We start from the raw sequence: 23,461 nt of genomic DNA on the forward strand, positions 1-23,461 counted from the left end.
ACAGTGACAAAATACGAAATGAACTGCAGAAATTATGAAATAAATGTAAATTGTTGAACTAAGCTACAGGAAAATGGGCACTTTGCTACCTAGCAACATGGAGGGAGTGGTCAGGTGATCCCCTCCTGTACCGCCAAACAACATGTATGCCTTTTGGAGATGGGACCATTATTGATATCTGAAATCGCCTTGATGAGGCACATTGATATGTAAAACAGCCCATTCCTAACAACTCCTATCATCAAAACTGTGCCAGCAAAGACTTTTACAGACAGACTGAAGCCAAGGCCAAGATAATAGGTGTGAAAGAACACCTATTTATCAAAATGGACCACATTCAGGTACCATTATGTAATAATGGTCCCCACATCCTGGGACATTGTATGAATACCCCAGAAAAGAGCGTCTTGAGTCATCTGATCGAAGCCCTGCCTGATACGGGATTTTTGGAAAAAAGAGATTTCTCAGAGAGTGAGACAAAAAGCCATTCCAACCAGAGAAGCTGTGAGATCTATCCAGATAGGCAAGGAGGCCTGCCAGCACGATCTTTAAACTACTGAGGCAGAGAGATTGCAAGGTGGCCCTGAAAACTGCCCACCATTATTCCAACATGGACTAAAGAGCTGAACTCCAGAGTTGTGGTGAGATCTTGACTGCCCTTGACATCAAGGCAGCATTTGACTGAGAATGGCATCAAGGAGCCCTAGCAAAATTGGAGTCAATGGGAATCAGGGTGAAAACTCTCTGCTGGTTGGAGTCATACCTAGCGCAAAGGAAGATGGCTGTGGTTGTTGGAGGTCAATCATCTGAGCTCCAGGACATCACTGCAGGAGTTCCTCAGGGTAGTGTCCTAGGCCCAACCATCTTCAACTGCTTCATCAATCATAAGGTCAGAAGTGGGGATGTTTGCTGATGATTGCACAATATTCATCACCATTCGTGACTCCTCAGATACTGAAGCAGTCCGTGTAGAAATGCAGCAAGACCTGGACAATATCCAGGCTTGGGCTGATAAATTGCAAGTACCATTCGTGCCACACAAGTGCCAGGCAATGACCATCTCCAACAAGAGAGGATCTAACCATCTCCCCTTGACATTCAATGGAAATACGATCACTGAAGCCCCCACTATCAACATCCTGGGGGTTACCATTGACTAGAAACTGAAATAGAGTAACCATATAAATACCGTGGCTACAAGAGCAAGTCAGAGGCTGAAAATTCTGCAGTGAGTAACTCACCTCTTGACTCCCCAAAAACTGTCCACCATCTAAAAGGCACAAGTCAGGGGTGTGATGGAATACTCTCCACTTGCCTGGATGGGTGCAGCTCCAACAACACTCAAGAAGCTCAACACCATCCAGGACAAAGCAGCCCGCTTGATTGGCACCTCATCCACAAACATTCACTCTCTCCGCCACCAACGCACAGTGGCAGCAGTGTGTACCATCTGCAAGATGCACTGCAGCAACGCACCAAGGCTCCTTAGACAGCACCTTCCAAATGGGCGATCTCTACCACCTAGAAGGACAAGGGCAGCAAATGCATGGGAACACCACCACCTGCAAGTTCCCCTCCAAGCCACACACCATCCTGACATGGAACTATATCACCGTTCCTTCACTGTCGCTGGGTCAAAATCCTGGAACTCCCTTCCTAAGAGCACTGTAGGTGTACCTATTCCACATGCACTGCAGCGGTTCAAGAAGGCAGCTCACCACCACCTTCTCAAGGGCAATTAGGGATGGGCAATAAGTGCTGGCCTAGCCAGCGATGCCTATATCCCATGAACGAATAAAAACAAAATCTGAGAAATTGAACCAGGACTTCCACCACCAACTTTGGACTGTATTTTCACCAAAGGTGTCTGCGATACTTCATCAATTCCAAGCCAAGGAACATTCAGGCCAGCAATGTGGTTAAAAATTCCTCCTGGAAAACTGAGAAGGTTTCAAAGTAAACTCCCTTTACAACATTTGAATTCTAATTGCATTCTACCCTCTACTCTCTCTCTTTTCTTTTGTGTGTGCACCTGTGCGAATGTGTGAGTGGGTGAGGTTGCGAACATTTTCAGGTATTGTTTTAATAAATAGTTATCTTTTTTTTTAAACCTTCGAGAAAACCTGTAATTTTTCTGTTTATTTGACCCTTAAAACACTCAGGGACTAAAAACTTTTTTTTAAACAAAACCTACCTATGATCAGTTGAGAGGCGACAAGTGGAAGCCACCAAACCATTTCCCACCTAGGCATAACACTTGTGATCACATCCTTGGGCCCCTAACCCGAGGAGTAGGGTTGTGGCAGGATATTTATTTATAATCTGGTTGTGTCAAGGGATCTCCAAATGCTTGTTATCATTCTTTTATGCTCTAATCTATTTTTTTTCTAGCATTGGATTGCACAGAGCATATGTGATAAGTTCACTGTCTTGCCTATTATTATATGTGATTCAAAGACAGGATGCAGGACTATAGGCCTGACAGGGTTGTGAACAGGCCAGGGTAAAGCTGACCATTGGCATATGACCACTCAGTGCTCCAGAATGGGGATGGTTACATACTGTTGTCTTCAGTTCCAGACCAGGGGCAACACTGAGTAGAGGCTTTGGTGTGTCTTGGGAAGGGAGCAGAAAAAAAATCAGAGGGGAGACTCATACTTCAACCATACTGTTCTGCAACTCTTTCTAGGAGGTAGTGACAGAAGATCTGGAAGGATTCTTCCTCTAATGTTTTTCTTCATGGTGGACATAAATGTGCCTTCTGCTGAGTGCTACCCCACAATAATGCTGCTGGAATCAGCAAACAATGAGCATTTAACCTATGCTTCCATCCCTTTTCAGTTGCTATAGTATTGTGATGTTATAACCAGATGTTTTATCATTTCTCTATTTTCTCTAACTTCTGGAATGATTCACTGTTTGTAGTTTGCAATAACAATACTTTTTTTTGTTTTACGAGGTCACTTTGGTTCTTCAGTTGCTTCATATTTCATATTCTTGAGATGGATGTATGGGATCAATATGGTTCTGTTTGGATTAACCTTTGGTTTGGTCATGATCCCTGAGGTAAACTTAAAAAAAACACAATTATTTATTTCTTCATTTAGAATGTTCTCAATTAAAAGCTTTCTAAGTTTCATCAAGTAAAATGAATGGGTTTTCACAAGATAATGAACAGTTTTTTGTGATCTAAATATTTGATCAAAGGAGCAAGAGTTATGAGAGAAGCTCTTTACCAATATCACTTTTTGTTCGTATTAACAGTGAAAATTGGTTGCAGAAACTTGTATAGAAATCTTGTTTAATTCCTAAGCTGCCAGGGAAATTCCAGACTCCCTAAATTGGCTACTTTTTAAGATTTCAAGGGCTGAATTTTAACATTCTGACCTGCTCGCAGCAGGGGAGCCTGGCAGCGTGTCGAGAACACAAAAGTTTCAGCAACATGTTTGTCAGCGACTTTTTAAACCAGCCGCTGCATTTGCATCTGACTTCTGGGTTTCCCGACCAATTAGATGTGATGATTTATTTAAAGGGACCATGCAAGGATCAGACTTGAAGCATAGTACAGGTCTTCCAACAGGGCCAGCAGCTACAAGAATGGAAAAACAATAAGGCAAAGCAGCACCACGCTTCTTTGATGCATCTCTGGATATGCTGCTGAGGGCTGTAAGGATCTGCAGGGAGCTTGTGTTCTCTGCAGATGGAAGGAAGCAGACTGTCTCTGAAAACAAGCAGGTGTGGTTAGAAGTAGCAGAGGAGGTCAGCAGCAGATGTGTGGTCTCACACTTATGGATACAGTGCCATAAGAGGGTCAATAACCTAATCAGGGCAGGAAAGGTGAGTGGCATGACATTTTCAACTATATCCTGATGTGTGTGTTACCCCAACCACCCTCACTGCCTTCCCAAGCCTTTTCCTGCACATCAGTCCTCATACCAATGTACCTTACAGGTGGGCCCATTCCTCTCTGTTTAGGCATCCCATCTGACCAGCCACCACTGACACTCACGCTCATCTTAATGCAATGTCACACCCAACCCTCACAGTGACCCTCCACAAATATTGCCCTTCCATTCACTTTAAACATTCAATTTCTCATACTTATTAGTCCCTTCTTCCTCTTCTTGCAGGCAAAGTGAGCACAGAGCACCAAGGAGAGGGAGAGATCCAGAGGTGGCCCTCCAGTCATCTCCACTTTGACTGCCATAGAGGAAGAGGCACCAGAGATACGTTAGGTCTTAGAAAGCCTGCTTTTGGAGGTGAACAGATGGGGGTCTTCCAGCTAAATGGTGACAGAATTAAATATCACAACCACATGGTAGCTCAGGGTAGGCGGTGGTGGAGTTGTATCAGGGTAGGCGATGGCGTAGTGGTATTATCACTGGACTAGTAACCCAGAGGCCCAGGGTATTTCTCTGGGGACATGGGTTCGAATCCCACCACAGCAGAAGGTGGAATTTGAATTTAATTAATAAATCTGCAATTAAAAAAGCTAGTCTAATGATGGCCATGAAACCATTGTCGATTGTTGTAAAAACCCATCTGGTTCACTAATGTCCTTTAGGGAAGGAAATCTGCTGTCCTTACCTGGTCTGGCCAACATGTGACTCCAGACCCACAGCAATGTGGTTAACTCTTCCATGTCCTCTGAAATGGCCTAGCAAGCTACTCAGTTGTATCTAACCGCTACAAAGTCTATAAAAAGGAATGAAACCGGATGGACCACCCGGCATCGACCTAGGCACCGGAAACGACAATGGCAAACCCAGCCCTGTCGACCCTGCAAAGTCCTCCTTACTAACATCTGGGGGCTTGTGCCAAAGTTTGGAGAGCTGTCCCACAGACTAGTCAAGCAACAGCCTGACATAGTCATACTCACGGAATCATACCTTACAGACAATGTCCCAGACACTGCCATCACCATCCCACCGGCAGGACAGACCCACCAGAGATGGTGGCACAGTGGTATAAAGTAGGGAGGGAGTTGCCCTGGGAGTCCTCAACATCGACTCCAGACCCCATGAAGTCTCACGGCATCAGGTCAAACATGGGCAAGGTAACCTCCTACTGATTACCACCTATCGTCCTCCCTCAGCTGATGACTCAGTACTCCTCCATGTTGAACATCACTTGGAGGAAGCACTGAGGGTGGCAAGGGCACAAAATATACTCTGGGTGGGGGACTTCAATGTCCATCACCAAGAGTGGCTCGGTAGCACCGCTACTGACCAAGCTGGCCGAGTCCTACAGGACATAGCTGCTAGACTGGGTCTGCGGCAGGTGGTGGGGGAACCAACACGAGGGAAAAACATACTTGACCTTGTCCTCACCAATCTGCCTGCCGCAGATGCTTCTGCCGATGACAGTATTGGTAGGAGTGACCACCGCACAGTATTTGTGGAGACGAAGTCCCGCCTTCACATTGAGGATACCGTCCATCGTGTTGTGTGGCACTATCACCGTGCTAAATGGGATAGATTTCAAACAGATTGAGCAATGCAAAACTGGGCATCCATGAGACGCTGTGGGCCATCAGCAGCAGCAGCAGCAGCAGGATTGTACTCATCCACAATCTGTAACCTCATGGCCCGGCATATCCCCCACTCTACCATTACCCTCAAGCCAGGAGACCAACCCTGGTTCAATGAAGAGTGCAGGAGGGCATGCCAGGAGCAGCACCAGGAATACCTCAAAATGAGGGGTCAACCTGGTGAAGCTACAACACAGGACTATCTACGTGCCAATCTGCGTAAGCAGAATGCGATAGACAGAGCTAAGCGATCCCATAACCAACGGATCAGATCTAAGCTCTGCAGTCCTGCCACATCCAGCCGTGAATGGTGTTGGACAATTAAACAACTAACTGGAGGAGGTGGCTCCACAAATATCCCCATCCTCAATGATGGCAGAGACCAGCACATCAGTGCGAAAGATAAGGCTGAAGCATTTGCAACAATCTTCAGCCAGAAGTGCCGAGTTGATGATCCATCTCGGCCTCCTCCTGAGGTTCCCAGCATCACAGATGCCAGTCTTCAGCCAATTCAATTCACTCCGCGTGATATCAAGAAACGACAGAAGGCACTGGATACTGCAAAGGCTATGAGCCCTGACAATATTCCAGCAATAGTACTGAAGAGCTGTGCTCCAGAACTTGCCACGCCCCTAGCCAAGCTGTTCCAGTACAGCTACAACACTGGCATCTACCTGGCAATGTGGAAAATTGCCCAGGTATGTCCGGTACACAAAAAGTAGGACAAGTCCAACCCGGCCAATAACCGCCCCATCAGCCTACTCTCAATCATCAGTAAAGTGATGGAAGGTGTCATCAACAGTGACATCAAGCGGCACTTGCTTAGCAATAACCTGCTCAGTGACACTCAGTTTGGGTTCCGTCAGGGCCACTCAGCTCCTGACCTCATTACAGCCTTGGTTCAAACGTGGACAAAAGAACTGAACTCAAGTGGTGAGGTGAGAGTGACTGCCCTGACATCAAGGCAGCATTTGACAGAGTATGGCACCAAGGAGCCCTAGCAAAACTGAGGTCAATGGGAATCAGGGGGAAAACCCTCTGCTGGATGGAGTCATTCCTAGCACAAAGGAAGGTGGTTGTGGTTGTTGGAGGCCAATCATCTGAGCTCCAGGACATCACTGCAGGAGTTCCTCAGGGTAATGTCCTAGGCCCAACCATCTTCAGCTGCTTCATCAATGACCTTTCTTCAATCATAAGGTTAGAAGTGGGGATCTTCGCTGATGATTGCACAATGTTCAGCACCATTCGTGACTCCTCAGATACTGAAGCAGTCCGTGTAGAAATGCAGCAAGACCTGGACAATATCCAGGCTTGGGCTGATAAGTGGCAAGTAACATTTGCGCCACACAAGTGCCAGGCAATGACCATCTCCAACAAGAGAGAATCTAACCATCTCGCCTTGACATTTAACGGCATTACCATCACTGAATCCCCCACTAGCAACATCCTAGGGGCTACCATTGACCATAAACTGAACTGGAGTAGCCATATAAATACCGTGGCTACAAGCGCAGGTCAGAGGCTAGGAATCCTGCGTTGAGTAACTCACCTCCTGACTCTCCAAAGCCTGTCCACCATTTACAAGGCACAAGTCAGGAGTGTGATGGAATACTGTCCACTTGCCTGGATGGGTGCAGCTCCAATAACACTCAAGAAGCTCGACACCATCCAGGACAAAGCAGCCCGCTTGATTGGCACACCATCTACAAACATTCACTCCCTCCAGCACTGACGCGCAGTAGCAGCAGTGTGTACCATCTACAAGATGCACTGCAGCAATGCACCAAGGCTCCTTAGACAGCACTTTCCAAACTCGCGACCTCTACCAACTAGAAGGACAAGGGCAGCAAATACATTTGCCCATTTTCCCCTCCAAGTCACACACCATCCTGACTTGGAACTATATCGCCGTTCCTTCACTGTCGCTGGGTCAAAGTCCTGGAATTCCCTTCCGAACAGCACTGTTGGTATACTTACCCCAAATGGACTGCAGCGGTTCAAGAAGGCCGCTCACCACCACCTTCTCAAGGGCAATTAGGGATGGGCAATAAATGCTGGCCTGGTCAGTGACGCCCACATCCCATGAATGAATAAAAAAAAAAGGCATACATCATTCATTCATGTTGTCTTGATGTCAGCAGCCACTGAGAAATGATAATGTGCACAATGATGACTCAGCATCCTCTTACCATGTCAATTCTAATTCATCTTTCATCTTCCACAGGCCCTTCAAGCACCCCTAAGGAGGACGGTGCAGGAGGAGGAGGGTGTAAACTCGGAAGAGGTCACTCACTCTGAGAATGCACTGTCTCAGGACTAGTGTACACGGAAGACCAGTTCAGATATATACATACCTCAGTGGGGCTGCTGAGACAGGCAGTTAGGTTGTCACATGGTGTCTTACACCTTACGCGTTAGCAGGAGCAGGTGGTGGAGACAGGAACACCAATGGAGAGTCCCCATTGGAGGGTGCAGGACCCTCCAAACTCTGCTCCCCATGATGCAGGTCCTGAGCCTTGGGAGCCGTTGACAAAGAGAACCATTCTGGAGCAGCAGCAAAAAATGCGTGCGGTTCTGGCAGCCTTTCCAGAGGCACTGCGTATGACTGGAGAGAGATCGGCAGAGATCTCTAGCATGAGTGCCTTGATATCTCATACATTCACGCAGATGTCTACGTCCGTGGAAGGAGTGACCACCTGCATGGAGCATCAGATCTGGAAGTCCACCATCTGAGGTCCAAGACAGAGCTGCTGAAGTGGCTCCCATGCTGATCTGAAGGTTGACACCTGAGGTATAGATCAATGGATGTAGACTTCAAAGTAGTAGAAATGACCTCTAAAGTATTGGAAATTGCCTCCAAAGCAGTGAAAGCACAATCTCATAACAAGTCCTGTGAGCAAAAGCATTTTTCACCATATCTTAGTATCTTCAGGACTTTTTACCTGTGAATTGCTCAGCCACCTCAACTGCTGCTGACTTCTCTCCTTGTTTTCCCTGGCAAGTTCTATGAAGCCTGGGAAACTCATACACACAAGGTTAAAGTCAGAATTCAGGAGTAAAAAAGCAGATAATGAGCAATTTACTTATTTAAATAGTCAACCCCACCTGCCTTGCAGGAATTTCCCATACGCTACAAATCACCCTCAGGTTAAAGGCGGAAGTCGGCAGGCTCCTGATGACTTCCTGACATGTTGGCAATATCTACCACTCACTCACAAATCCACCCACCTTGCTGGGTTAAAATTTCCCCCCAACTCTTCAACTCACACGGCTGTCTCTTGGAGAGTCAAACAGCAAAATCTTCCTTATACTCATCTCATGTAGCACTACCTTCACTTTGCAAATCATCAAATGGGGGTTCAGGTACTTCATCACTCCAAGGTATGCCAATGGATTTGGTTTTCTGCTTCTATATGTTTTTCATCCATTTCTTTTATGTCAGCCACTTATTTTGATCAATGCAGCCTTTAGAAAGGCTGACAAAATATAAAACCCTTTACAACCTTCATGAAAAGCACATGCAGAGACTAAGCTTTAAATGGCCACATCCCTTTAATTCTGGTTCATATACATTTAAGGATTATGATGCATTGGATCACCTGATATCCCTTTTGGTGTGCTCCCAGCGCCAAGTCCAATTGAGGCTGAGATCACCTTGAATTCAAAATGAAAGGATGATTCTAAAGGATCTGGCAGGGTCTGCCTTGTGTGATTTGGGCAATTGCAAAGATTACTGCACACTGGTCTCGTTGATTCAGCACTAGGACCAGAAAATGAAATATACCAATCATACCTCACTTAGAAAATGTAAATTACATGAGTTATAAATCAGACTTTGATCTCAAATACCATAAATTAGCTGTACACGGGTAAAGTACAGCAATATTATTGTGTTTAATCTTGTTTTTCCTTTTGTGGAACATGGTAGCCCTGGCAGTTTAGGAACATAGGAGCCAGAGTAGGCCATTCAGTCCATCAAGCCTGCTCCGCCATTCAATACGATCATGGATGATCATCCACTTCAATGCCTTTTTTCCCACACTATCCTCATATCCCCTTATGTCATTTGTATTTAGAAATCTGTCAATCTCTGTTTCAAACATACTCAGTGACTGATCATCCACAGCCCCCCAGGCTAGAAAATTCCAAAGATTCACAACCCTCTGAGTAAAGAAATTTCTCCTCATCTCTGTCCTAGATGGCTTCCCCCTTATTTTGAAATTGTGTCCCCTGGTTCCAGACTCCCAACCAGGGGAAACATCTTACCTGCATCCAGCCTGTCTATCCCTTTAAGTATTTTGTAGGTTTCAATAAGATCACCTTTCATTCTTCGAAACGCTTCGAAAGAGTACAGGCCCAGTTTTCCCAAATTCTCTTCATAGGACAGTCCCGCCATCCCGGGAACAAGTCTGGTGAATCTTCGTTACGCTCCCTCTTTGGCAATAATATCCTTCCTAAGGTAAGGGGACCAAAACTGCACACAGTATTCCAGGTGCGGTCTAACCAAAGTTCTATACAATTGAAGTAAGACTTCACTACTCCTGTACTCAAAGCCTCTTGCGATAAAGGTTAACATACCATTAGCCTTCTTAATTGCTTGCTACACCTGCATGCTAGCATTCAGTGATTTATTGACAAGGACATGCAGGTCCCTTTGTAGATCTACACTTTGTAATCTCTTACCATTTAAGAAATGCTCCTCACATCTATTCCTCCTTCCAAAGTGGATAACCTCACATTTTTCCACATCTGCCACGTTCTTGCCCACTCATTAAGTCTGTCCAAATCCCCTTGAAGCCATTTTGCATTTTCCTCACAACACACATTCCCACCTAGTTTTGTGTCATCCGAGAACTTGGAAATACTACATTTGGTCCCCATTTTAAAATCATTGATATATATTGTGAACAGCTGGGGCCCAAGCACTGATCCCTGCGGTACCCCACTAGGCACAGTCTGCCAACCCAAGAATGACCCGTTTATTCCTACTCTGTTTTCTGCCTGTTAACCAATCCTTAATCCATGCCAGTATATTACCTCCTATCCCATTAATTTTGCTAACCAACCTCCTGTGGAAGACGTTATCAAAGGCCTTTTGAAAATCCAAGTATACCATGTCCACTGACTCCCCTTTATCAATTCTGTTAGTAACATCCTCAAAAAACTCCAACAGTTTTGTCAAATATGATTTCCCATTCATAAATCCAGGCTGACTATGCCCACTTAGCTAGTGGAGTGGGGCTGTGTACGATCAAGAATTATTTGATAAATGGATCTACATTTTTCTAGGTATAATCACCAATGGAAGTGTGGAAGGAAGCGTGTTCTACTCACCTGACAGACTTGGTGCCAACCCTGGTGAATTTCCTGGGTTCAGCTTAAATTAAATATTTTGGGGAGATTCCTAGCAGTATTCCCATCATGCAATTGGAAATTCACCAGTAGATGGGGACAGGAAATGATTGTTGCTAGGAACATAGGGACATAGGAACAGGAATGAGCCATTTAGCCCCTCAAGCCTGTTCCACCATTCAATGAGATCATGGCTGATCTGTAATTTAATCCATAAACTTGCCTTTGCCTTACATCCCTTAGATTTTTGTTAGCCAAAGATATTATCAATCTCAGTTTTAAAATTAATAATCTAGCTTTAGTTGTCCTTTGCGGAATCAAGTTCCAAAGTTCTACTACCCTTTGTGTGCATAAGTATTTCCTAATTTCACTCCTGAAAGGTCTGACTCTAATTTGTTAGGAAAATAGTTTCTCTCCATTTTTCCCCTTAATATCTTAAAAACTGATTAAACCACCCCGTAATCTTTTACATTCTAGCTATACAACCCGAGTTTGTGTAATCGCTCCTCAGAGCTTAACCGTTGGAGTTCAGGTATCATTCTGGTAAATCTAAGCTGCACTCCCTCCAAGGCTAACACATCCTTCCTAAGGTGTGGTGCCCAGAACTGCTCACAGTACTCCAGGTGTGGTCTAACTAGGGCTTTGTATAGCTGAAGCTTGACTTCCACCTCCCCCCTTCTATTCTATTCTTCTAGATATAAAGGCCAACATTCCATTATCCTTTTCAATTAGTTTATGAATCTATTCATGACATTTTAATGCAGAATTACTATGTCTGCAGCACCTTAGAGAGCCAGCCAGACAATATCACCAAATGAGACCATATTCTTTCCTCCACTGTTGAAGAAAAATTCAAGTAATACATCTCTGTAAATTGATCATTGCACTTTCATATCATACTTTGGCACCTTCACCAGAGCAAAAACACACACACACTGGTTGGCCCAAAGAGTAGTGTAGAAAGGGGAGCACTGGGTGAACCTCACAGCTCATGCAAGCAGGAGGAGGAGGGTGAGGGAGAGTCAGCTGTGGTTTGTACCCTTCAGAGGACGGAGGATAGACACAGTGATGCTTCGCTCGGCAAAGGTGCTGGGCCTTGGTTGTCACAAACAAGGAGGGTCTTCCTCGAGAATCAGAGGCAGATAAGTTTCTGTTTGTTGGAGTTCCCTGAGGCCTTGAGAAGCCATGGGCAGGCAATGCAGGAGTCCATGTCATGCATGTGATCTGTCCTGACTCAGGGATTCGATCGCATGAGCTCCTCCATGAAGAGATTGGGAAACCTCTTGGAGAGCCATATGTAGCATCACTGTGAGTGGATGTAGGAGCAGTGTGCTGATATGCACCGAAAGAGTGAGACTCTCAGTGGCATTAACAACTCTGTGTCGCTATTGGCGTGGATGCCAGCTGTGTCCCAGTTGGTGGCCGCTTCCAGCATCCATGGGCACCAGGAAAGGGCTGAGACAGTCATCGTAGCAGGCAAAGGAGCCACCCCTCAGATGCACTGGCTTCACCCTTTGGCCCTGTGAAAGAGCAGTCCCTGCCATGAGGCAGTATTGGCAGCCTGTGGAGGAGCTCCCTAGGGCACCACCAAGACGAGGACGGAAGCCATGGGCATCTCAGCAGGAGGCAGAGATTAGGCAGCTGGCAGCCTCCACCTCATCCACTGCCACAGGGGGAGCACCCCATAGAAGTGTTAGGGAAGGAAGGTACCACGTCATTTAATTCACTTAATGGGTCATCTGGGTGCTATTGTCCACATCTGTCTTATTTTATTTGCCTCACAATATAATTTGTTTATGTCACCATTCTGACATGTCTGTTGTTGATGTCTCATCTCAAAAAGGGGATGTTGTGTGTTGTGGAGAACCCTCCATCTGCAGGCTCCTGGCTGCCAATGGGACTTCACAGTTAAGGGTCATAGCGGTGAAATAGTTCTGTCTGCTGGAAGGTGAGTTTAGGGGTTTTCAGCCACAGGAGATCGGGGGCAATCAGGTAAAGCACTGCTGAATCAGTGTGAATATTGCTGCCATACCAGCCTGAGGTTTGGGATGACGTTGACTGGCATCCTCCGCTGCCTGGGCGCCAACCACCTCTTGAGCAATCTCTTCCTCCTCCTCTTCTTTCTCCTTCCATTCCTCAACCGAGGTGGAGTGACGTTCCAGCTCCTCCTTTTCATCCATCTCCAGGCCTCCTTGCATGAGATGTTGTGCAGGATGCAGCAGATGACCAAAATAAGGAGACTCTGGCTGGCCCATACTGGAGGGCACCACCTGACCAGTCAAGGCAACGGAAGTGCATCTTCAAGAGGCCAGTGATCTGTTCAGTGCAGATCCATGTAAGGAGATGGCTCTAGATGTCTCCATTCACGTCTGGGTTTTGAAAGGGTGTCAGGAGCCGTTATCCCCCAGCAACTACCCATGGAGTCTGGAAGAGGTGCGGCTCCTGGGACTCGGAAAAGATAAGTTAGTCATGACAGCTGCCCAGGAACCGGGCACAGACCTGCAAGATTCACTTCTTGTGGTCACAGACCAGCTGGACATTCAATGAGTGGTAGCCTTTTCTGATTGACTGGTGTGTCGGTGTCTTGATGGCTACGTGGGTGCAATCTATGACCTCCTGGACCTGAGGGAATGTTTTAAAAATTCATTCATGGGATGTGGGCGTCACTGGCCAGGCCAGCATTTATTGCCCATCCCTAATTGCCCTTGACAAGGTGGTGGTGAGCTGCCTACTTGAACCGCTGCAGTCCATTTGGGGTAGGTATACCCACAGTGCTGTTAGGAAGGGAGTTCCAGGATTTTGACCCAGTGACAGTGAAGGAACGGTGATATAGTTCCAAGTTAGGATGGTGTGTGACTTGGAGGGGAACTTGCAGGTGGTGGTGTTCCCATGTATTTGCTGCCCTTGTCCTTCTAGTTGGTAGAGGTCGTGGGTTTGGAAGGTGCTTTCTAAGGAGCCTTGGTGCATTGCTGCAATGCATCTTGTAGATGGTACACACTGCTGCCACTGTGCATCGGTGGTGGAGGGAGTGAATGTTTGTAGATGGTGTGCCAATCAAGCGGGCTGCTTTGTCCTGGATGGTGTCGAGCTTCTTGAGTGTTGTTGGAGCTGCACCCATCCAGGCAAGTGGAGAGTTTTCCATGGCACTCCTGACTTGTGCCTTGTAGATGGTGGACAGGCCTTGGGGAGTCAGTAGATGAGTTACTCACCTCAGGATTCCTAGCCTCTGACCTGCTCTTATAGCCACGGTATTTATATGGCTACTCCAGTTCAGTTTCAGGTCAATGGTAGCCCCTCGGATGTTGATAGTGGGAGATTCAGTGATGGTAATGCCGTTGAATGTCAAGGGGAGATGGTTAGATTCTCTCTTGTTGGAGATGGTCATTGCCTGGCACTTGTGTGGCGCGAATGTTACTTGCCACTTATCAGCCCAAGCCTGGATATTGTCCAGGTCTTGCTGCATTTCTACACGGACCGCTTCAGCATCTGAGGAGTCACGAATGGTGCTGAACATTGTGCAATCATCAGCGAACATCCATCAAATCCATCGATGGTGGCAAAGCCTAATGTCCTCTGTGTCAAAGTGGATGTAATCACCTGCCCTCTACAATGTGGCATCCGTGACCTGCCTGATGGCGCGATGAGCTGCCAACTGCGAGATACCACCCAGGTCCACAGCTGTTCCCTGGAACAACCTGGTTTCGTAGAAGTTTAGAGCAATGGTGACCTTGACGGCTGCAGGTAAGGGACTGCCATTGGATCCACGAGGCTCTTTTGGACAGCCGATGCGGACATGATGGGCCAAATGGCCTCCTTCTGCACTGTAACAATTTTGTGATTCTGAGGTCATTGTGAATCAGAGTACACAGGTCCGAAATCATCTGCCTTGATAGGCGTAGCTTACTAATGTACTGGCACTCTGCCATTTGCAGGTAACTGACTCTAGGGCGGTACACCCAATGTCTTTGGTTGCGGCTTCCTCCCCTTGTAGCCCCCCGCTGTGCTTCTCTCGCCTCCGTCTGCCCAGGAGATTGCATCTGTTGAAGCTCATCCTGCCTGGTCTGTCAAATGTCAGAGTTGCCTGTTTCCAACTGAATTCCCTCAGCTGGGCTTTATGCGTTCACCAGGCCTCTCATGCCAACCCCCAGCTGCCCAAGTGATGCCAGCAGCCTCATGTCCCTCTCCATATTCCTGCCACTTATCACTGAGAAAAACAATTCTTACAGCTCCAGCAATGGCTACTCCGTGGCACTTCTGGAGCAGCTGAGCTTTATTTTGTGCCTCTGCACTATTTTAATCAACCTTACCATAGCCCTCGTGACCCTCTGCATTGTTCATGACTTGTACGCTCTGCCATGTTCCTTTGTGGCATTTTCCATGTTCTCTTCCTTTGAAAATTGCTGCTGACATGCCTGTTAATGAGCTCCTCAATGAACTCAGCAGGCACATAATTGGAGGTGTGCTGGGTTCTGTTCCCTCCCTCCCGGCGTCCCTTTAAAAATGGCTTCGCATTCTGGAGGCAGTGGGACATAATACCAACCTCTGAGAATGCAATCTTCAAATCGCACGCACACCCACTCATGACCCCAGGAACCATTAAAAAAATGGCCCTTGGCATCTGGCAGAAGTGCTGGGAGAAAATACAATGGCTGTGAAAATGGGTGGAAATCTGTCATCACTCCCTGCCCTATTTTCTGCCTCTGCTTTCTGGAATACAGTAATCCATGGAATAAATCTTTTTTACTGTGTTCCCAAAATTAGAATTATGCTGGTAAGGCCACTTGTATTACCTATTCCCAGTTGTTTTGAAAAGATGGTGGTCTTTTTTGTACATTGCTCTACAGTCCTTGTGGTGATAATGCTCCCACAATAATGTTAATGACAGTATACTATTACCTAAACAAAAATAAGCAACCTTCATTGCCTGGCAGAACAACCTAAGGTTGCAAGTCAAGAAGGCAGCATTCCAACAGCTCAAGGCTGACACCCAAAGACAAATAGAGTCATAGAGTCATCGAGTTATGCAGCACAGAAACAGGCCCTTCAACCCACCGTGTCCATGCCGCAGGAAGTAGGCAATTCAGGAGAATGTGTGTCAGGATTTTCCCTGCTATGGACTAGAGGGAAATACCTTGTCAGTTTTCAGCTTGCTTTATCTCCCTTCTTGAAGATAGTTACAATTGTTGCATTTCTGAAGTCGGTGGCGAGGTAGGGGGAGGGGGTGAGTTCCTTTTCTTCCCAAATCCATAGGATAAGTGCATGGAGTCTTGAAGTGAGCAAAAGCCCACCAGATTTGAAGACCTGAGCTGGAATGTCATCAGGGCTGCAGGCTTTGTTGTTTTTCGTCCGTTTGATTGCTTATTGCAGCTCTCCCATTGATGGTGGTTCATCCATGGATTCTACCACAGGTTACTGGGGGATAGCCTGAAGAGTATCAGCTGCCACTGTGTATTCACAGTTGAGAGTTGTTGAAAATGTTTTTTCCAGCGCTGACGGATGGCATTTTCATCCTTAAGAAGAGAGACACCATTCTGTGAGCAAAGGGGATTTTGTTCATTTGACCTTGGTCTATAAATGGCCCTGCTGGCTGCAAAAAAGCTCAGCCTTCTACAAACTAACGCAGTGAGTGTTTGACAACAAAGACCTCTGCAAGTCAATAAAAGTCCTAGTGTACAATGCAATTATTGTCACCACACTCCTGTATTGTAGTGAGAACTGGACTGTGTATCAGCGACACATAAGAGCGCGAGAGAAATTCCATCAGCAATGCCTCTGCCACATCTTTCGAATTCAATGGGAACAAACGCTAGTGTCTTTCTTGAAGCCAGCTAAACAAGCATTCAGGCAAAACTCCTGCAAAATCAAGTTCGATGGACAGGACACTGTGTCCGGATGGCATCTCCCATGCCAGGTCCTATTTTCTCAACTTTCAAATGGCCAGTGTTCCAGGGAAGGATGAAGAAAATGCTTCAAAGAAACTCTGAAGCTCTCTTTGAAATGCAGCAACATTGACATTGATAACTGGGAGGAGCTTGCTACCAATCGTTCAAAATGTCCATCAAGCTGCATCATGCTCTGATTCCAAATGCCTTAATGATGAGGCAGAGCGGCAGCAGAGAAGGAAAGAAAAGGAAGCAAATCCTGCACTCTGGATCCCACTACCTTGTGGGGCATCCTGCCCCATGTGCCCAAAGATCTGCAGGTCGAAAATCGGCCCGTTCAGTCACATGAAGAGCGATGGCAGAAACTCGCGACCTTGAGTAGACGTCATCCTCGAATCTGCTACCTGTTACCTAACACTAATTTTGTCAGGAGCCTCACTGAACCACTTACCTGATGTTCAGGGACCATTCCCACCGATTCCTAGCAGCAGCCTCCTGCCATGCTTGCCCCATTTCCTCTGCCAACCTCATGTCTTTGCCATTGGGTTCAGCCGAGAGATGGGCCCTGAAGTTAAAATGGTTTGGGCCACATGCTGGCGAGTTGGAGGTGAGACCCTGCTGTTCACTTCACTGAACTCATGCTTGCCTCTCCTCTCAGGTCAAAATCATGGCTTATGTATTTGCCTTCTTCTGCTTTTAAATTTAGGGACACAGTAGCATAGTAGTTATGTTTCTGGATTGGTAATCTGGAGGCTTGGACTATTGTTCCAAAGATATGAGTTCAAATGGCTGCTAGGAAAATTAAATTCAATAAGTGAAATAAAATATGGAATTAAAAGAAGTTAGTATCAGTAATGTTGACCATGAACCCAGCAGATTGTTGTAAAAACCTATCTGGCTCACTAATGTTATTTAGGAAAGAAAGTCTACCATTCTTACCTGGCATGTGCTATATGCGATTCCAGACCAGCATGCAGTTGACTCTTAATGGCCCTTCGAAATGGCCTAACAAGCCATCAGTTGTGTTCAAGATGTGGCTCATTGCCACCTAATCAGCAGCAATTCGCGGTGAACAATAAATGCTGGCCTTACCAATGGTGTTCACATCCTGTGAAATGAAAGAAAACTTACAGGGAGTTGCTGGATGCTGTTCTTTTTGACTCATGATATTGGGTCTTTTCTCTGTTGGAAACCTTCCGAGGTCACCTTGAACCTTCTTCCTTTCTCTGGTATTCTGGACTGGATTGCACTCTGGACTCTGGTTGTCTAGATGCTGGAGTCTCCACAACTCCGAGAGTAAGGTCAAACCTTTTGCTTCATTGCTGTTTTGAACATGGTCAAACTAGTTCTCATTAATGACTACTGGCAGAAATTTTCTCCGGGGGTCTCCTGAATGGCTGCTATAATTTTGTCAGAAGATCAGTGGAAATCCCATTTATATATTAGGGTTATTTTCCAAACTTCTGAAATTATAGTAGCTAATCAGTACAATATCTGAGAAAACTGCTGCTGTAGGAACCCATTGGCAAGGACACTACATCGGGAGGGATCAAATCCAAAATTAGAACTTGAACAGTACACCTCCAACATATAGCCCTTTGGGATTATTAACTTCATCTGGGTTGTTTACCAAAGAAATTTTGATTTTCTTTTTAGCCTTAAAAGACAGACCTTCCCATGATGTCAATTATCAATTATTGAGGTTGGAAAAATAATTATGAATGATCATGTGCAATTAACATTTCTCTGAAGAATAGTTTCAATATTTTCATATTTTGAATTTAGGCTCTGATGGGAAAGCCATATGGTAGCATGCCGAGAAAAACTGTTCCAAGGAGTGAACAGGACTCAGCTATGAATTTTGCCACGTTGTGGGATTTTGGGGTAAGTTTAACTTTTGTTAGAACAATTGTTGCAAAGAAAACATGTGTAACTATTTATTCCAGAATAGATGATCATTATTTTTGTAAATTCTAGTTCATGGCAAGATAAATATAGACTTTAGAGCACCTTATTTGCTGTCATAGTTTTTGTGACGAATAACTCTGAAAAAAAATTCTTTATAATTTTGCCAGGGCTATGCACAATATTCTGTCCTTTTCTATGGTTACTATAATAGTCAGCGGACAATTGGATGGCTGAAGTTCAGGCTACCCTTGGCGTACTTCCTGGTGGGAGTTGGTACAATAGGATACAGTTTCATGGTGGTGATTAGAACGTAAGTTCCACCTTCCTGGTTAGACCTTTGTTAACTTTCTCTTTGTTAAAAGGATCCAAACCAATGAGTTCAATATTCCACACAGCAAGCTGAAACCTTTCATCTCTCATTTTTTTGTTATAATTTTATTGTTCATCTTAAATACATGCAGTTATATAATTGGAACAAGATTGAATCTTAATAAACCATGGGGACTATGGAAGATTTTATTGATGAATCTTTGCAATGTTGTAAACTCAGTTGACATTATGAGTGAACACAGTATGATCTGTATATTGGGATAAGGGTAATACCATCTGTATGTTAGGAAAGAGTAGTTTGTGCAATATTGGACCAAAATCTCAAATCAACCCAAGCCTGACGAGTTTGATGAAACAAAATTTCATGAAAAACAGTAGAATTCTATGTTTGGTTTTGTTATGAATGCTGGACTTTGTAACATGATTATGTTTTAAAAAACTGTGATTTTTATAAGTTTAGGATGGAGTCTAAGAAGTCAGGTGACCTCACAACAACGCTGCTTAAAAACAAGACAGAAATCTTGGTTACCAGGACAACAGAAAACACAGATCAAAGATTTTTTTTTGATAAACAGAGATTACAGGGGTAACACCCTCTCAGACCTTTGGATCGTACACAAGGAGTCAGTGATTCTGCGGATGCAAATGCACCAGGCAGCTGTTAACACCTGGAAATAAAGGTAGGCCCAGGTGTCTCTGTGAAACCAGACTTTTGGACTTTTCATATTGGAAAAGGACAATGAGCTATTGACTTTTGATTCCAGATAAATAAGACCAGCGGTGGGTGACAGCCTCAGGGCAGGCAGTAAGGAAGACAACCAGCAGTAGTAGCCTTTGAGTGAGAGAGAGAGAGAGAGATGAAATACCTGCTCTTGGAAGCCTGATACAGAGAAAGGCAAAGATTTGAACCTTTTTTGATAGTTTAAGTTTGCGGAGAAGGACAAGATGAACAGGATCACTAGGAATTACCTAATTCACGGATGTCCAGGTTGGAAGTGCTCGGAGAAGTGAGCGAAGAGGACACTGACTTTGAGAAAGGTCTGGGAGATCCAACCCATTGCAACTGGGAGGATTTGGGACTTTTAACTGCAAAGATTTTGCTATCAAAGAGAACTACGTAATGTATAAGTATGGTGTGAGGTTTTCAAGTGTTTTAATAAGTAAATACTTTTCTTTGTAATTTGGGGTATCTACTACTTACAAAGTACTAGTTAATTAATGGGGATTTCTTTCAGTTTAGTTGTTGTAATAAAAGTCTTAAAATGTGAAATCTTGTCATGTAATTCTTTAAATTGGTCTGGGAGGTTCATATCTTGTATTTTTTATGCTGATGATCTCACTGAGGTCGTAACAGATTTAAACAGAAATAGCAAACTTAGAAAAAAATGAACTGAGCTTTATTTTTCAAATGCCAGCTCCAACTGGTTGTAGTTTGAAATTGATATTTAATCGACGGGGCTGAGATCAGGGCAATCCAACTGGCCAATGAAATTGAGGCTGGTTCCATTATGCCCATCATTTTCTGAGAACTTAGAAAATTATTTTGAGAGAATCAGTAGCAGGAATAGAGCTAACTCCATTACCAACAATTCATGTCCTGATCATGCTGACACAAAGAGATCAGACTGACTCAAAATTTGGTCACAATCCAAAGTGCTGAATAATGCAACCCAATCATCGGTGCCAAATTGGTCACTTTGCATGGCCTAAATGATGGCTTCTTAGCGGTTAGCTTCACATTGGCACTAATTTAGCGCACTTTAGCATAACTTGACAGCAGCAGCAGCTTTCAACCTGTCACGTCCACATAAATACCAATTTCAAATATTACAGATACTGCATTTCACTAAATCTCTGATACTTGATTTTCTTAAAATTACCTGGAAAAAATACAAATATATAATGAAAGATCAGTATGGAGATGCACTGTTGAGATCACGTGGTGCATAAATGCATACAAATCACATGTTTCATAAAATGACTTCCAATTACTGCACTGAAGCATGCATATCATAAATGAATCAAATGGAATATTCTTTCTACTTAGTTCTAGCTGTCACAGGGTAATACTTTGAATTCCACTTTTGTTTTTTCAGTTCACTGATTATACAAAAAGAAATACATGCATTTATATATTTAAATTGTATCTATTGCACAGTGTTCATTCAGAAAACATGATGGAATTCTGAGATGGTGCTGATCAAGCAAGGAAAATAAACACTGTAAACTTGAATGTAGGTCAACAATATCATGGGACAATTTTTTTCAAGCTGGTCCAGTGATACCAGTTTATTGTTATAACTGTACATCGTAATGAGCGTCATAATTCCAACAAACAAGTCATTCCTGATTTCACTTTAACACTTTTTCATGTTGAAAATTAATTTTAATACATTAAAGAAAAATTAACATGGCTTGAATGTACTGCTTTTTTTTCCCAATATCCATATCAATAATTAGGGATCAATATATTCAATCAGTCCAAATGGGTTAGTGAAACTATTGGAGCAGATGGAAAAATAATATTCTGGAGCTTTGCATGATTATTTTTTCTAATGTTATGCTGTTTTATTTTCTTTAAAGATTAATGTTCATTAACTGGTATTTGGTTAGGTGGCTTCAAAACTCGCTTAGCTATAGAAAACAAAAAATGATAAGTGTAAAAAGGTAGCTGGGGATGCAATGACCGGTAGCATTCGGTGGGGTTCTATTCTGAGTTATTACACTTCAGTAAAGGCAGGAAGGTCTAATCAATTTTTGCCTTAAACTGCAGCTGTATAAGTTCCTTTAGTGATGCCTGAACTGCAGCTTTTTTACTGACTTTTTACACAAGTTTTACAACAGATTTTTGGAATTCTCAGAGCTGCAGTTAACAAGGAGAATTAATGTGTTATCACTTTCTGGTGACATTACAGCAGCTTTTCTTTGCGTCTTATTTTTGTAAATATTTCCTCAGTGACTGAAAGTTAGGAAGTGCTTTCTCATAATTGAAAATAACCATGAAAGCTAATGTACCAACGGCACTGAGATGTTTGACCTTCTTCCCTTTTCCCATGTACTGGACAGATGCAGAACAGCTTAATTTGGTAGGCTGGGTCATCAGCATGGCATGGTTGCATTGTCTGGTGTGGGCTCATGCAGCTGCAGGCCTGAGAGGCCTATATCAGCCTTGGTGCATTCTGGATACATTTGGGAAGGGGTGGCCAGGAGACCTGAAGGCCCAAAGATCAACACAAAGTTTGCAAAACAAAGTAGGTCTTAGCCAGGGCCACTCAGGACCTGCAATTTGAATGGGCCCAGATACAATGCCTTTGACAATCAAGCAGCCCTGTATCCGGGCATCTTCCCAGCAAATATGGAGGAAAGTGAAGCACGAGGATGAGGTAAACCCCCATTGACTCAGTTTCGGGGCTCCCCTTGTCCGCAGATGTTGTATGTGAAGTGCCAGGTTCTCCACTTTGAGGATACTTTTAAAATTCCTGAGCAGTGTAAAAGAGGCAGAGACCCAAAGTAGCAGACCCTCACCTCTTTTTCTGCTCCATGGCACCTCAGAACAGAATGATCAACAGACACCACAGAGTGGATTATCAGGCTCACTATTTATTTCATTTACTTTCATGGTTTTATTGGAGTCAAGGATTCATAACTGGCATTTAAATATATTCTGGAAAACATTGTCGTTTGGTGACCATTAGCTGATAACTTAGTTATGTTGACCAGGATACTTTTTCTCTACTAAAATGACAAAAAAATATTTTACCTTTTCTTTGAAAAAGAAGTATGTATTTTTTTTAATTGTAAGTGGTCAGCTTTCTGCATTTGTAGGTCCACTCCTGAATCTCTGTATCCAAGGGGACAGGGAGGGAAGCCTGTTTTTATTCAGCATGTACTCAGATCATTTTCCCTCGACTGAAGGGTGGTTTAAAATGCTGCTTCAGTACCATCATGCTGTTCCTCCCCTTCTCCCAGGAAAACATCCAAATTTGTGAAAGGTTGAGGAAATCGTGCAGCACATGCAACACCAATGCATTACCTGATGGATTACTGCGACAGGTTTATACCCATCAAATCCACACCTCGGAATTGTTAACCTCATCTTATTCACTACGAAGAGGAAAACAAGGAAAATTCGAGGGAAATTCAACACAATCTACCCTTGTGCAAGTGCTGCTGGGCAGCATCAGAGCAGCATTTCTGTAGGCCTGGGAGCGAATTGATTAACCTGCCTCTTGATTTTGGATGTATGGCATGTGGAGACATAACTCCAACAAGACTAAACAGAGTGGAACAGTTTTTTCCAGAAAAGAGAAGGCTGAGAGGTGACCTGATAGAGGTCTTTAAAATAATGAACGAGTTAGATAGGATAGGTGTAGAGTAGATGGGGATTTTTACCAGACATTTGGAGGCAGGTTTGGAGGCGGGGGAATGAGCAAAAGCGAGAAAAACGCATTCTGCTAAT

General features: G+C 44.3%; 1 protein-coding gene across 1 annotated transcript in view; it reads left to right on the forward strand.

The window, feature by feature from the left end:
- Positions 1–23,461, forward strand: part of tmc1 (transmembrane channel-like 1) — a 90,682-nt gene that overhangs the window by 20,279 nt on the left and 46,942 nt on the right. Inside the window, exons 4-6 of the mRNA XM_068029010.1 lie at positions 2,960–3,066; positions 18,550–18,648; positions 18,840–18,982. Of these exons, the coding sequence (XP_067885111.1) occupies positions 2,960–3,066; positions 18,550–18,648; positions 18,840–18,982 (349 nt within the window). The remainder of the gene's footprint in view (positions 1–2,959; positions 3,067–18,549; positions 18,649–18,839; positions 18,983–23,461) is intronic.

This window comes from Heterodontus francisci, chromosome 4 (genome assembly GCF_036365525.1).
Source record: "Heterodontus francisci isolate sHetFra1 chromosome 4, sHetFra1.hap1, whole genome shotgun sequence".
Lineage (NCBI taxonomy): Eukaryota > Metazoa > Chordata > Chondrichthyes > Heterodontiformes > Heterodontidae > Heterodontus > Heterodontus francisci.